Below are 17361 nucleotides of genomic sequence, written 5' to 3'. Positions count from 1 at the left end.
TAACGAAATCACAAATGGCCACACATGAGATTCACTGAGATTTCCAAATTAATCATTGTTATAATTATTAATAATTATTATTATATTAAAGCCAAAGAAGGTCTCTGCAGCATTTAAATGTTTACAGCATTTAGACTGATCATTAACACCTCATTAAAATCACATCATTAATTAGTGGTGTCCTACACCTGAGATAACATTTGAAGACATAATTGTAAAAGACGAATGTTTCTTCATTCCGGTTTTGTTATGAACATAATTAGGACTGATAACGAGGACATAAAGAGAAATGATTGTGCGAGAGCTTGAATTTGAATTTTCAGACTTCGATGATTATGCTCAGTATTTAAAGAAAATATACTTAGTATTTAATTACACTGTGTTCTGCAGTTATCATATTTGATGCTGTCCCTATTCAGTCAGATCATCTCCTCCTCGTGCGCTCATAGTGTGATGGTGAGACAGCGCTGATTAAATATTTAGATTGAATTTTTATTTAAAGGAGTCATATTGCACACCTAAAACGAATATTATTGTTTGTTTTAGATGTAACGCAATGTGTATACACCATTTAAAGTTTAAAAAACGTTGTATTTTTCACATACCATGCATGTTTGTATCTCCTCTTTGCCCCGCCTCTCTGAAACGCGCTGATTTTTTACAAAGCTCATCGCTCTGAAAAGCGAGGTGTGCTATGATTGGCCAGTTCACCAGTGCGTAGTGATTGGTCGAATACTGCAAGCATTTCACGGAAATGTAACGCCTCTTACCATATTCAGTGCATCAGGTTCCAAAGCAATTGTACTGACAGGTGATACAATGAGATTTACAATTACGCCCACCTTAACTACGTGTAGATTTGGGCGGTCTTAGTCAAATCATACCACGAACTGACGTAGATTTGTGGGGGTGTGGTTACACGAGGCGTTTCAGGCAGGTCTGGGTGAGCATTCGCTTTTAGATAGAATGCATCTTTTCTTCCCACACTTTCATTTGTGTAATTTTACGTGTCTAATACATGCATGGGCAACTTATAACACACCAAAGACACAGAAAAACACGTACTTCCACCATATGACCCCTTTAAGATTTGAGTTTTGGATTTTACAAGAAGGTGCATGAAACAATTATCGCTCAATACAAGCGCAAATAACTCTGCAGATTTCATCTTCGTGATAATGTGGATCTTTAACGATATGAGGTCAAATTAAATGCGTGTGAGGCATTAATGCTTATAATCGTTTTTATCAATCTTAGTTTCTGCAATCTAAGTTCACTAACTCACCATTTGTGTCACCCCTTGTCTCCAGAATGTGCGTACGCATGGGTCAGAGTTTGCATGCAGGTGCGCACATTCTCCCGTCAAGTTTGTTTTTATAAATCCCATCTTTTGCGTGGGAAGTGGCATACGCCTCTTTCAGGGCATGTTTTGTGCGTACGCAACGGTTATAAATGAGGCCCCTGAACAGACAGGTCTTTTATAATAAGCTCTGCACTATTACATGAAAAAAAAAACTTTTTTGATTTAATGTTGACTTACATTAATCTAACAATTTAAATTCAATCTACAAGAGAATCAAGTTAAATGGGCTTAAATCTTTTAAAAAATAACATACAGTATCATCAATCATATATAAATATATCAAGTCACTCCTCAATAAATCTTAACTGGGTCAGAGCCAAGTATACGGTGACCTGATGCCTCTGAGATCCTGGCAGCCATTGCCGTTATATCTAGTGACTTACTCCCAAACATTCTAGGAAAGCAGGCCTGACTTCGAAGAAGTACGTGTGACATGTCTCTTTTTAACACAGCGTGGGGTGACATGATCTCAACATTAACTGTGGTGACTCATTGCTTTCCCTTGACAGAAAAACAAACACACAGTAGCGCCTGCGGCCCTTTGGTTTATGGGTCCACAGTCTGTGTAACTCAGAGAGGACTCTATTGACGCTAACGTTTAATAAGTCAATAAAATATCATTCTGAATCGCTGGGCTCTTGTATAAAAGAAAAGCCACATCTGTGGACCGTTTATCTCTCATATGAGTTCGTAGGGAATAAGTTCAAATACAGCATGCTGCAGAACCCCATAACCTGGATTTTCCCTGCAGGTTCAGGGTCTGGGTTTAGTGGTTTGCAATGAAAACGGGACACGTTGGCACCTCCAATATATTGTGATTGTAATACAGTGTTGATTATATTCAGTTGCATTGATAGTAGACATAAAAGCATCCTTACAGTATATTGAAGCATCATTACATGCAACATATCGAAAAGAAAAACTTATGTTCACACGGAGTTACTTTTGAGAATGTCTTTTTTGCCCTCCAGCGATCACACGTAAATTGGCTACTGCACATCAAAAGTAATGTCTCAAGATTTGAGCAACATGCCTTATACCTGCTGTCTCGTAAATCTTGTTTTATTGCATTTCAACATAAAATAAAAGTAATTAGTGTGTTGCTAGAGCTGCCAAGACATCTACGTAGCAGCAAGACTATAACATACCATACAAAAACAAGTGCACATTTATGCAAATAACAAGTTTGACATCACCATATGCCCTTCGACATTTGGAGCGTTTTCAATTGTCTTATTGAGGAGCATGAAATAAGGAGTAACACTTGCATGATGATTTTATTTCTTGTGTTGATGTTTTTCCCACTGGAGCGAGAGGAACAGGGCATATTTGAAGACCTCATCCCTAGACTTTTGTTTGACAATCATCATGGATTTAGTATGTAAATATTTTCTTAATTTACTGCAGCTGATAATAAACCTTTCTGTATGCAAAGAAAGAAATGGTTCTTCGATGGCATGAATAACCTTTTGTGGTTGAGGTAAGATGCTTGATTCCCCACCATATCCCCCACAGTCCCCTCATCTCAGTCACTTCACAAACGCCCAGTGTCAGGCAGGACAGAGATGCTTATCCTCACACCGACGTCCTCCTGACACCACAGAGAAACAGCCTTGAACCCCTACAAATCATCTCTCTCACCCAGCTTCACAGGACCAAGAATGTGGGAGCAGCAAATAGCTGCAGGGGAATAGATGACAGATGGCCATTCTGAAGATAATAATTACCACATATTTCTCACTGCTATGCATGTCTCTGACGTGTCCCCCCCTCCACAACACCAGGACTCCCACAGAGAATGAGAGCAGAGAGAAAGAACGAGAGAGAGAGATAGTTGAATGGACACATGCAGAGTCAGTACAAAAGGGAAAAAGTGAAGAAAATGGTGATGATTAGTGATTTTATTCTGAAATTTGTAGATAGATAAGCTGTCCAAATCATTTAAAGGGATACTCCACCCCAAAAATGAAAATCATTTACTCACCCTCAAGTTGTTTCAAACCTGTATAAACACCAAGATATTTAGAAAAAATGTTAGCAACTGACCATAGAAGGAAACATTATTGTATCATTTCTGTCTTGTTGAACACAAAATGAGATATTTTGAAGAATTCAAGACAGCAAAAGGTTCTGGGGCACCCTTGACTACCATTTTAGTTTTCCTACTATGGTAATCAATGATGTCACAGAAATGTCCAAATATCTTGCTTGGTGTTCATCAAAACAAAGACATTTCTACAGGTTTGGAACAACTTGAATGTGAGTAAATGATGACAGCATTTTCATTTTTGGGTGTAGTATCCCTTTAAAATCAGCAGACTTGGCAATACAATATTGATATCTGGGTCATAACGTGTTAATATTGTGATTGTTTATGTTTCATTTTTGGTTGTTCAAAACTGCGATATATTGCGAACAGTCTGTTTCTGACTAAATATGTTTTGTGCAGAAAGAACATGGGTTCATCTAATCTACAATATATTTTATCTTCTCACAGACTTGCTTTGAATAGTGTCCAGTCTTTCTTTTCTCAATAATATTCATGTGAAAAACAAAACTAAAAATACTAAATCCGGGCGTGAAAAATATCAATACATTATCTTGACTTAAAATGTCATTTTTCCGACACCTCTAGTTCTAAGATTTGTGGGAGGAAAGTATTAGCAAAAGCCTGGAGAGAAGATCTCTGAAATCAAACAGAGCTTCTGTATCGGTGGTGGTCTGAGCTGGATAAGCCTCACACGCCTGCATTGTTTCACAAGACCGTGTCGTAGTAAGCCATGTGAAGTCCATCGCACTGCTCATGGCCAGATGAGATCTCCTATGTAAGCTTTCCACAGGAAACTATGATAGATGTTGAACTTTCACCTCTAGGTCAGGAGGCCAAGTGACTTGGACGTGTCAAACTTGCTCCGCTTCATTCAAGTGGCATCTGATGTCACCGTTCTCTTTTATCAAATCCCTTTCAGAAAGATGTGTCATGGTCTTGGCAGTTGAGACAAAAAATGCTCCATGACCAACAAGCCTCACAGCAGATCTGTTTATAACCGCCCCGTAAAAACCACACACGAGATTCCATACATAGACAGGTTCTCCTGTCGATTCTCCTGTCTGGTCCTCTCTTAGTTATATTCTGACACTGTGAATTGGAACTCAGCTTTTGCCTGTCCTCCTGTTGGCATATTTTGTTTCCCTTTTTGGGTCTGCGATCGGACCCTACTGACTCGTCTGTACAATGTGGTGAAAATGAGGAGACGGAGTCAAGAGCACCTCAGATGTCATAATTATGAGGTAGCATTCCCCAAATTCCTCTGGAAGCTTGCCTCTCTGGGATCTTTGTATCTGTCTCGATGTCCAAGCTTGCTGCCTTCGGAAAAACACAACACGTGCCAACAGACAAAGAGGAAAAAACATATACAAAGGTCTGGGAGATCAAGATTACAGAGTCAATTTTCTCAAGCCGTAAGGAACTCAGTAAATAACATCATCGCCATTGCAGCAAGGATGCCGTCTTTTTTATGTCATTAGGGTGTCTTGCAATTCATTTGTGAATAAGGTTGATATGACTGACCTATCATTATCCAGAGCCAGTCTAGACTCTTATCAGGACATTTTGCCCATCATGAATTGGCATACATTTTATAAATTCCCGTCCATTATGAAATTACAACTCTGTGTGGAAAACATTCTTGAAAACCGTCTGGTCAGAGAGCTGATGTGAAATGTAATGATTGTGCCAGCACATAAGTGTGGCAAGCTGCAGGGCTGTAATATGCTTCACTCCCTCTGGGTTTATATGCTTTTGTATACGAATAGGACTTCTGTGCGTCGAATCTGAAAAACTGAGGACACAACAGGATTGGCTTAAAATGAGTCACATCATTCAATGCTAATCTTCAGTGAGCAGTCGGTGGTTTTCTTTGGTCGCAGGCCACGATGTCGCCACACAATTTTCAAACGATAAACCAGTTCCAGTGAGGCAAATTAAAAACAACATATTTTTAACAAGGAGGCAAACAAGGGTATATTTGTTCAGAGAGTGAAGAGAAAAGTTGAAGTCAGGTTTTGAATTCCTGAGCTCAGCTGAACAGCAGATTACGAAATGCTGTTTCAGAGAGACAAAAATAGAACTGACCAATCTTGTAGACTACATCACACACCTTAAATTAAAATAAAATTCAAACATAATTTCAAGAGTTCACCTGTCCAGTTTTTATGGAAATACTGGGGAAGAAAGGAAGGATGGAGACAGGTAGGCTGCATATCGTCGCTGTCCTTCTGAAACCTTGGATGTTCAAATTCACTGTTTTTCAAGAAATGTTAAAAACCCTTTCAATTATAAACTGCATTGTAAAAGTTGAAGAGCACTTTTTTAGTAAAGTGTATGAAATTTAGCGGCATCTAGCGGTGAAGTTGCGCATTGCAACCAACGGCTCACTCCACCCCTCCCTTCCGAAGCATTACGGTGGCTGGCGCAGAACTAAGATGTCTTCATTTTCACTTCTTTCCTGAAGGAGATAACGTTTTTACAAAGCGCGCTCTATAGAGCAGTTTGTCTGTTTAGGGCTACTGTAGAAAAAAACATGGTGAATTCCATGTAAAGGGACCCATGGTGTACGTACAGTATGTAGAAGTAGCTCATTCTAAGATCATAAAAAAAACGCTTCATTATGTAATGTCTTTATACACCTATGAACAGATAGTTATGTATATTATATTGCATTTCTGTCAATAGATCCCCACAAAAAATACACATTGGACCTTTAATATCTTTTAGTGGTTAGATATTTCCAAAACTGAAGTGTGACTAATAATAATGATTTATGATCAAAATAAAAATCATGAAATATGGTGATACAAGGTTTTCAGAAGGACAGTAGTGATATATAACAGTAAAGGGGAAGTTTTACTAAAACATCATTCTGGACCCCCATCAATAAAGAAGTGGTTCAATATTTTGATATTGTTCTTATAGAAAGATCACTGGATGTAATTCATATGGCACAAAGAAAATGATTGATGCACTTTCGAAACCTGATTTTGCACAGACCAGTACAAAAAATTGAAATAGGACTTAAAGTGATACTTCACCCAAGAATGAAAATGATGTCATCATTTACTCACCTTCGAGTTGTTCCATATCTGTATAAATGTCTTTGTTCTGATGAACACGGAGAAAGATATTTGGAAGCCAGACAGATTTTGACTCCCATAGTAGGAAAATTACTTAATCATTTTTTTTTGTTCTGTTAAACAAAAGAAGACATTTTGAAGAATGTAGGACAGCAAACAGTTCTGGGGCACTTTTGACTACCATTGTATTTTTTCCTACTATGGTAGTCGATGGGGGGCAAAATCTGTCTGGTTATAAGCATTCTTCCAAATATCTTTCTGTGTTCATCAGAACAAAGACATTTATACAGATTTGGAACAACTCGAAGGTGAGTAAATGATGACATCATTTTCATTTTTGGGTGAAGTATCACTTTTGCCACTATATCTTTGTCGTCATTGATAATTTATATACTTTTTTGGAATATATGTAGTTCTAATAAAACAATATTGCAGAACCAAAATGAACATTCTGCGTTCAAATTCAATAAAAAGAAATGGCTTTTAGCGGGGGAGGGTGCAGGACAATCACCCTGCCGTCCAACAAAAGGCCTGTATACTTATTCCCACCCTGGTTATGTCCCCTCCCCACAATTCCAGGCGGGAAAAGTAAAGGTGTCTAATGCTGCCCTTCCTGTCCCTCAGGCAGAATCAGCGAAATAACCCCCCCACCAGTCCTTATACACCCTCTCAGTCACATAGGCCATGGTGGCACATGAGAAGGCATCTATGTTGCTTTGCAAGCATTCGTATGACCCACATCTGGGGTGAAGGGTGTAATCATGTCTTCAAACAACCTCTGTAATGATTTCTGTATAGTCAGCTGCTAGATTAGCAAGTTTTCCATGTTTAGAGTTCTTTATGTTACCGTCGCAGCTGTCGTGAACATTATAAACCTTGTTTGAACAAGTTCTGTCAGAAAACCCCATTGACTTACAGCATTTGCTCACCTTTTCTCTGGATTTTTGCAACCTATGCAGAAAATGAGTGGAAAATGACAGTATTACTAAGCTCAACTGTTTGGATTCATGTCATTTTGTTACTAGATGAACATGAAACTCAAACTCTCTCTCTCCCTCGAAGCATTGTCGATTCGTTCCCCATCCGGTGGCTACGCATCAATGTGGGTCAGGAGGCACCCAATGTTTTCTCGATTGACAAAGATCAAACACAGGCTCTGAGGAAAAGTTTTAATGAACTTTTGAGATCTCAGACCCACCACAATGTGCTATTCATCGCTAATGAGGAGTAAGTGTGTCACAGTGTGTTGGCTTGTCATCTCCGGCTCTCCACAGTGATAAATTTAGCATCCTTCATTACGCAGCGTTACGGGATCAAAACAGTATTACCCAGGAGTGGTTTCGAATGAAATCCAAATCTTGGCTTACATAACAAAAGCTTTTCTCTAATTCTTGACACCGACCCAAATCGGTCATTCTCATTTTCCTTCCGGCTCTCCAGGTTCAATGCTCATTATCGTGTCCGAGCGCATTGTCGTCCCACACTGAGAGCGTGTCCGTTCCACAGCGTTCCAAAACAGAAATAACATCAACCCGGGTCACAAGGGTCACACGGAAGCATCAGCAGAGCTCGTTCTTTTCTCACCAAGTCTATTGTGCTGCAGTGGGAAAGCAACATGGACTGTAATGAGCTGGAGGGCATATCTGTAATCTGCCAACACTGCTGCAATATAAATCACAGTATAAAAAACACTCTATAATAGCGCATTGTTCGAGGCCAGTAAAAGCTGGGGTCCAAGGCACTATTTTCACACGTTTGGAGTGAAAGTGCATTTTTGGCGAATTGTGCCTGCCTTGTAAAAATACTCTTTTCACGAGTCAGGTGAGTTTATGCACCAGCGCGCTTTCACGTTTCGAAAACACGGCATCTCTTTCCAGCACGCCGAAATGCGTCTGCTGTGACATTTTTTCTCCGCTGTCACCGTTCCTGGAAGAAGCTCTTGACATGCCTGGTCTTCTTCACTTCGAGCACCCTTCTCTGCTTCTTGTACCCTCTCCATTTCCTCCAGGATCACTCAGAGCCCCCTGGAATGTGGGATTAATGGCCCTGCGCATGGTGCAGGCAGTTTGGGATATGTGAGATGCCTCTAACACTCCAGCTCCGCGCAGCACGTTCATTTAATACTACCCAAATCATCAGGGTGTCAGCGGTCAGCGACACCACATTAGGATTACGGAAATCACTTTAATTCGGTTTAGGGGTTGAGATAACATCAACACGGTGACAGAACGTCAAATGCAAGGTCTGCGAAACAGAAATCGGTGCATTTCAATATGATGCATCATGCGTTTGCGCTGCCAAGTATTAATAAGCACTCAGTATTAATCACTCTTGGTGACAAGCCTCGTGCAATCTGTGAGCAAAACTGGCATTTTCAGTGAACGCAAGACATAAATTGCAGCATGATGAAAGACCCCAGAGATGTTTATGGATTTTGTGCATGGTTTGCGTCTGGTCCAAACATCTCGGTATACGCAGATGTGATTGCATTTAATTACCGAGCGGCATCTGATAATGCGGGATGACTCCGCTCTGAAATTATTGAGACGGCATTCAAATAAATATATCATTTCGTTCGGTAATACCACATTTCGGGCTGCAGCGTTGTTCTGTTTTTCTCCCCGAGACACGCTCGAAAGTACAAAATGTGAGGGTAAATCATCAGCACTTTTTCGGCGCTCCAGTCGTCTGTGGTGACGCGTCATTACGAGGTTGCGGTCTGTGCACGCGCGCTGATTGGTGGAGACTGAGGGTGTGCGCGCATCATAGGCTGGATTTCCTACATTTCCCGATTCAGTAATAGGACAGTCCAGGCGGAGATGTTCCGAAAGAAACGTACACTTTCTTAGAGGGCTTCACTCTTTAAATGCCATACATTCTCTGTTTAATGGAGAACTGGCAGGTCGAGTGCCTGTCGAAGCCGTGAATTTATTCCTTCTCACATTTCCTGCAGAGCAACGCTCGGGGAACTGCAAAACCAGATATTTTTCATTTTTCGTGCTTGAAGGTTTAGGCAGTCCAGCGCTGTTTTATTCTCCTCACAGCACGACAAGGTGTTGATCTGTTTGTCTCCGTCTTCAGCGCTCTTCATATTTTTTTCCGCCTACGGGTGGCCGCGTAAGAAACCATTTCAATTCACAGTTTCTCAGTAGGTCTAAACCCACAAGGATGGACTGCGTCTAATTTAACCCTTATTTCTCTCATGCGATAAATTTTCACGACTTGAAGTGCATCCCAAATCACAAACCATTGTAACCAAACAGTAAATCAAGATGTTCTGTGTTTTTCTGATAAAATGTAACAAATGAGAGGACTTGTACTCACAATGCGACCTGTATCATACTAAACAATTTCACGTGGATACAATGTATAAACGTCGCCACGGCACACTGTAACATTTCACCTCTCCTGAAATAAACTTTTAGATGAACAGAGTCGACACATATATAGCCTCTGATTGAATCGTATGTGTTAGATTTGTTCCCATGTACAGTATGTCTCTATGGCTTTTGTGTTGCTTTGACTGAGGGCAGCTGCCTTGAGGGGGTCGTTAGAATGATGCAATCCCTGCCATACATTATCAAATTTGTCCTGTTTTCGGAGCTATGCGCATCCTGGCATATTTATTATATTAAGACTGTATTATATTATATTATGGCTAATATATAAGATCTGTTATGACTATTATGAAATATAGTTAGCACCATTGGCTGGTATAAAAAATGTTTTCGTTAATATAATCATTGGTTACCAAATTCCAATATTCAATGTCATTCATCAAAACCATATTACATTTCATTTTGATTCATTTATTTTTGGAATCTTGAATCCTTTATACATGTATTATAATATTTAATTTCAAAAGTGTTATAGTTGCATTCTAGTTAATCCCTGTACTGAATTAACAAAAATCCAATAGAACAAAACATCCTCTTACAAACAAACAATGCAGTCACAAAAGGATGGAGGATAAAAGAATGACGTTTTTATGACAATACGTTTTACTAAACAGCCATCATCTGAAAGACATTGTTAGATGATTGTGCTTTATAAATTGATCTCCAGAAATTAATTCTTACAACCTATTAAAATTGTGAACAATAAATATTCACTTTTGGGAAAAAATAAACTCAAAGACATGATCGGCTGAAGGACATGTCACATGTTCACAGACAGGCGGATACCTCGTATTAGGCACTTGTAGAGTAAATACTCACCCACATTTCACATTTGACAAGTTTAGTTTATGGCAAGTAGAGACAACTTTCGCCAGACACACCCCTAAAACTTGGACGTGGTGGTCTGCGTCTCTGATTGGTCGGAAGGCACGACTGACAACACCTGCTTAACTCCTTCATCCAAATTGACACCCAGACTCTGGGAAATATATCCAGCATCCATCCCCGTTCCCACTCTCACTTACTCACTCTCTCTCTCTCTCTGTCATCTCGGTCAGCATCAAGATCAGATACCGGGGGTGACATCTTATTATTTATCGACAAAATTGACTGTTATACCAAGCCTCGAGATGTTCATCAAATTTGCACTAGCTCTGCTGCTTTTCTCCGTCTTGGGGGAAGTGGTGGGAACGGATAACGTTGATGTCCACGAGAGTCACCCCGAGAAACCGGCGAGTCAGAAAGGACGTCTCTCCTTGCAGAATACAGGTAAGCGTATTGACGCCGTGAAGTCTCGTAAAGCGTGAACTGAGTTATGTGCGCGTGGGCACGTGCTCCGCATATCAGAGCCGAGCGAGTGTGCACGCGATTTCAACGCAAAACGCACCAATTTACATCTTATCGCGCACGGCGCTGCGCTTTCCGAATACGAAAGAAAACGATATCTCGTAAATACTGAGCACGGGGAAAGAGAAATTCGATATCTTCGTAAACTATTAATAGCATTGCACAAGGTAGGCAAAGATAGGTAATGTATACCGTGACATTTCTTCCAGGTTTGTGTGCGCGTACGTGTGAGCATATCTTTTCGGGTGCATTTGTGTTTACGCACGATGTCCTCAGTTATCTTTGCGTAAAGTGGAGATAACAGCGTGGTCAGTATACAGAGCATCTACAACACAAGTGGACAACTTATGGAATTGTGCGGAATCCTTCGAGTTAATTTGAGTGATGCAATGGCTCTACATGTTGCAGGAGGTGGATAAAACGTAACCTTTCTCCGATAAAGACAATTAGAATTAGGGTTAGAATTAAATGATAGCATTCAAATTATTTCAGCCGGAAGTTTTGTTCATAATGGATAAGTTTGCTAAGACATACTGACCCCACAGTAGGTTTGTATATGACACAGTGGGTCACAATGGTCACAATGCACCATCCAATGCCAACGCAAGCACTGCAGACAGGGTCTCACTTTTACCTGCTCACTTCTTTAAATGTACTGAAAACAAATGATATGGATTGCGGCGCATTTCCCCTTCGTTGTTTTATTTTCAGGCAACGTCTTGAAAGATCGTGTCTCGTAAACTGTCCAATTGATGTGCTTTAAAATCGTTAGGTACTTACTTGAGTGTGTTTTCCTTAAAATGATACAATAATCATGATCCGTGTTATTCATCTTTCTGCTCTTGATAAGGACACACGCGCGCGCCGTTTTATTCGTGTGATTGACAGTCAGTTTGCGCACGCATGTTACACAAATACAAACAATAAGACTATTTCATTTCTTATCAAGAAAGATTTTCACTGTAACACCACAGAAGGGAAAGAGATGTACTGACTAAAGTAGTCACCACAACCTTAGGCACAGGATAATGTTTAAAACCGTAATGTGTAATTCAATAGCTTGAGCTGTTAAACTTTCACGAGCCGTTTTTGCCAATTGCTTTGACTTTTCACTAATGTAAAGAAGTTTAAATTTCACACTGTATTTTATTAACCATTCATCATGCATTCGAAATATTCATAAAAACCTAGTTTGGCTCATCTCACCTCATTTGAGTTGCTTTGGTTACGTTAAATGAAAGTCTTTAAATCACCATTATGCCTTATTTACCCTCTGGTTTCAGCTGTGTAACTACAAATGTTTTGTTAATGCAGTTCAAATCAACACTCACTTGGGACAAACAGGCAACTGGTCTTTTGGCACGGGACGTAACCCGCAGACACATCTCTAAATGTTTTGTAAAGGCTGCTTTCCAAGTTCTGTCCAAGCACTTGCCCATACAAAGTGCCAGAATGTCTAAGCCAACGCTGTATATCCTACATGTGGTTTTATGAGTTGATCTGATGCGTCTAAATATCAGTGCACTTAATCAGCAAATACGACTATTGAGAAAAGTGCCCCTCTGCAGTTGATCAGATTCGATTCTTGAATTGCTTTTGTGCGTTAGGACAGTTTATTTAGAACAATTGCGTTCTTGGCGTGAACAGACGATGCTCTTGAGCATCATATTCGAAGATCTCTGAAACACAATGCAACCTTTTATTCAGTTTATTGTGTCACACACATTCGGTGTGGATGTTTTATATTGCTTTGGTTGTCCTCTGATACTCACCTTAAGACATCAGGAAAAAGCAGTCTCCTCATGCCCTATATACAGTTAACCATGCTTTGCCACATCTCCTGCGAGATGCCTCCCAGTCTGATGGACTTTAATAGCATACCTTAATCACCACAGTGCTCTCTCCGCTAAATTTGTTCCCTAAATACAGTTCTTCAATTTTCACAGGAGAAACACAACCGAAAATAGGCCTCCGCATTCATGTGCATGCACGATGCATCAAGCCTATTTCGCTCTGCAATTGGAAGTCTTGGACAAAGAAACCTTTCGTTGTATTTTTTTCTAATAATGCATTGTCTCTTTCTCTTGTCCCTTCATTTTGGGGCCACAGCAGAGATCCAGCACTGCCTTGTAAGTGCGGGAGACGTGGGCTGCGGCGTGTTTGAGTGCTTCGAGAACAACTCCTGTGAAATCCGGGGCCTGCAGGAAATCTGCATGACCTTCCTGCACAATGCTGGCAAGTTCGACTCGCAGGTAAGCACTGCTCCGCACGTGACTCCCCCCACTCTCCCACGGGGTTCTTATACCTTAAATGCAGCCAGAGGACGGCCTCGCAGCCAAGCTCAGCTAACTGGCATCGCAATCAATGCAGCTCCTGTTTCATGTGGTGCAGGTGGATTTTAAGCAGAGGGCTTTAAGCTTGAGCGAAATATCTCTGCAGTCTGGCTTCTGGAGATGAACTTTTCAAACACTTCTAACATACCTGCCGCCTTTGATTTTTCGCTTGAACCGAAGTTCGTTTGGGTGTGTTTTATTAGAGTTGAATCTCGGCAAAGGGGCAGGACTGAGCATGTATATAATTCCATATATGACAATAATCGTTTTGTTACACAAATCTTACTAGGTCATGTCATCCAACAGAGCAGAAATACCGAGAGATTACGACTGCAGATCTAACAAGACTCTTTGTTTTACAGGGAAAGTCTTTTATCAAGGATGCACTCAGGTGCATGGCACACGGGTTAAGGCACAAGTTTAGCTGCATCAGCCGAAAATGCTTGGCCATAAAGGAGATGGTGTTCCAGCTTCAACGCGAGTGCTACATGAAACACAACCTCTGCTCAGCTGCTAAAGACAACGTCAATGTCATGGTGGAGATGATACATTTCCAGGACTTGTTTCCTAAAGGGTAGGTTACACGCTCGACGTATCACCTTTCCGCCTTTGTTTGCAAATACCACGGCACAGGCTGTACAGTAACCAGCTTGTGTGCTTCTTTAGAGCTTTGCAAGTGTGCATGTACGAATTGAGTGTGACTCAATTATCTTAGCTTGCTTTTTTAAAGCTGCAAATGTACTTTTCCATTTAGAGATATTGTGTAAACTGCGTGCTAATGCACAATGTTTTGTCATTTATTTATCCAGCCAACGTAATTAAATAATGTTCGATGTAGCAGCTGTTAAATGTCATTTTACAGTCTCATGAAAGGTCGTTGTAGTCACGTCGTCGCCGTATGGTGACAACCTTTCATCGCAGTTGTTTGCGCCTCTTTTCATTTGGCACCGAACCGGCTAGCAATGAGGCGCTTTTTGGTGGGTAAAACAAAACAACAGGGATTGACATCGTCACAAGACTCATTTTAGTCAGCGTTTGTAAGTAGAGCAGCAACAGCAGGAATAAGCTTTTCGCTTTCCACGACTGACCGCTATCATCCCATTTCCCTAGGCCGTACGTAGAGCTGGTGAACATCTTGCTGAGCTGTGGAGAGGAGGTGAAGGAGGCTATAATCAGGAGCGTACGACTGCAATGCGAGCAGAACTGGGGCGCTTTGTGTGACAGCCTGAGGTTCTGTTCGTCCATCCCCACGGCTCCAGTGTCAGGGCCCTCGGGGGGCTTCGAGCGACGTCCAGGTTCCTCTCATTCAGAGGGGGAGCACCACAAAGGCTCTCGACAAGGAGACAAGGACAAACCTGGCAAGGGTGGGTTCAACCCGCACACGAGAAGTCGGAGCCAAAGCCCTCGGCGCGCCGGGTTAGATGCCGCTGAAGATCCGAAGATCAGCGACATTCGGAGGTGAAATGACAGGATGTCACAACCACGACACCTTTAACCCAGTCGCCAACTTGACAGACTGAGCAAATGAGAGCAGATCATCCAATTCAACCCGCCCACTTGTCACATGCAGTACGCACACACCTGTAACTGTCATTCCAGAATTCCCAAACTGTACATTTCAAAGGGTATATGTGGTGTAGCTTTTTTGATACGACAGATACTAGGAAAGAATGTTAATTTTGTAGACGAGCAGTGCTTATATTTTCGGTCTAATGCAGCATTTCTCTTTTCAGATACAATCACTTCTATTATTTATTTTATGCTTTATGCAATGTTTGAATATAAAACATGTACATATAATTCTATGTATATCTATATTTAAATAAACATGTCTAATTATATCCTCCATATTCAGTACTGATTATGTAATATAGTTCCAAGAATGCTTGCTGTTGTATTAGTTACATTGTTGCACCAATTACGCATCTGACTGTAGATATGCAAGATACGTTTGTTCATTGAATTGTTTGTTTCAAAGTCTGAAATGTGTGTGTAATAATTATTCGAAATACTTGATTAATTCAAGCTGCACAGGATTGAAGTCCAGGTCTAGCACATGCAATGGTTTGTGCTAATTTGATGGGAAATTAAATGTGACAAAAGAATGTCTGAAGATAAGTTTATTGTGCCCTGTGAGTATTACATAGAGGCTTTACCCCAAAATAGACCATGGTAAAATATATATAATACATTACAATGTCAAAATATACTAGCCTCTATATGAAGTAAGTTCAGCATTATATTTAGATGTGTGCTTTGAAATATGTTAAAATATAAACACAAGCATCCAAGTATGATAAAGAATACTGATTCTATCATTTATGTTTAACGTGTATGGCTGCTTCACATTACCCAAACAGACTCAACTTTAGAGCACAGAAAGAAGGCCTGCCTTTACAGATGTACATTGATGTTTCAAAGTTAAAAAATTGACGTTTTCACTTAGAGCCACTGAAAAGAGCCAGAAGCTGAAACTATAACTAGCCGAAGATCCAGAAACCAGGTTCCAGTCTACAGAAGGAGCTCAGGATATGACTGACAATGACTGAAATACGTAAAATGAATGCCATGTTATTGGTTAATTATTAGGATGGTTGGAACTTATTGTTGGTTTATGAAGACACCATGGCTTATGTAGTCGTGCTATTCGTCCACCTAATGATGACAGTTACATTGACTAATCATATATTTTTATTTACTCAGGAATTGTTACAAGAATGCAAGGAAATCTGAAAAAAACTATTTTAATGGCATTACTGTATAGATTTCATGTCCATACAGATGTGTTCTGATGTGCAGATGTGCATGTGTTCCAACGGTTTTAGAAAAATAAATACTAAAGCTCATTTCTAACTCAGATGTGTAATTTTGGATTTTTTATTTCAATGACATTAAATACCTCAGTTTTAATGTACAGTGGACAACGTTGTTTAGAATTTCTGTGCTATGATAACATCTATATATTTTGACATTTGTCATAAATTTAACATATAAAAATATTTTCACAACAGTTTGAACTGCTTTTCGAATTCTTTAACATAACATTGTTTCAAAGGATTACTAACTTTCTTATTAAAAATAAGTTATGATGTGCATTACACATCCAATTACTTTCTAAGTATCATTAAAGGGACAGTTTACCCAAAAATAAAAATTCTGACATCATTTACTCATCCTCGAGTTGTTCAAATCCAAATCTGTGCAAATGTCTTTGTTCTGATAAACACTTAGAAGATATTTGGAAGAATGCTGTCATGAACGATGGGTGGTGAGTGACACGGAGACAAGGACAGAGGACCCAAGTGCAGACAACGGGTAAGGGGTTAACACAAACTTTAATAAATAATAAGCAACAAAACAAAGACCCACGTGGGGGTAAAGTAACAAACATGGAAACAGGAACAAGACTAACTAAACTAACAGGACTAGACTAAAACACATCACAACTACAAAATAAACTAACTCAAAGACAGGAACTCACCACAATACACAAACACGACACAGTACAATGAACCAGCACGAGACAGAAGACACAAGGGCATTATAAAGGGGATAAATCAAGAGGGGACAGGTGCAGGACATGAACTAATTAACAAACAATAACGAGGAGACGAAAGGGCGGGAACAGAGACGCCACACCAGAGAGTGGAAGACCAACAGGGACAAAACGTCACTCTCCACATAAAACAAGAGGTTCTGCCACTAGGTCAAGAGAAGCAAGACAAGGTGGGGCAGAACCATGACAAATGCTTGTATGCTTGTAACCAAACAGTACTCGGTCACCATT

The 17361-nt window shown here is 40.2% G+C and overlaps 1 protein-coding gene across 1 annotated transcript; it reads left to right on the top strand.

Moving 5' to 3' along the window:
• The first annotated feature begins 10872 nt into the window (after positions 1 to 10872).
• On the top strand, positions 10873 to 16484 carry stc2a (stanniocalcin 2a). The gene is made up of 4 exons (XM_057349567.1): positions 10873 to 11163; positions 13351 to 13493; positions 13937 to 14148; positions 14685 to 16484. The coding sequence occupies exons 1-4, from the start codon at positions 11025 to 11027 to the stop codon at positions 15034 to 15036; spliced, it is 846 nt and encodes a 281-aa protein (XP_057205550.1). The 5' UTR covers positions 10873 to 11024; the 3' UTR covers positions 15037 to 16484.
• Positions 16485 to 17361: the final 877 nt, after the last annotated feature.

The sequence above is a fragment of the Triplophysa rosa genome, linkage group LG13 (assembly GCF_024868665.1).
Source record: "Triplophysa rosa linkage group LG13, Trosa_1v2, whole genome shotgun sequence".
NCBI classification, from domain to species: domain Eukaryota; kingdom Metazoa; phylum Chordata; class Actinopteri; order Cypriniformes; family Nemacheilidae; genus Triplophysa; species Triplophysa rosa.
The sequence above is the reverse complement of the archived record's forward strand: the minus strand, read 5'-3'. Positions and strand labels throughout refer to the sequence as shown.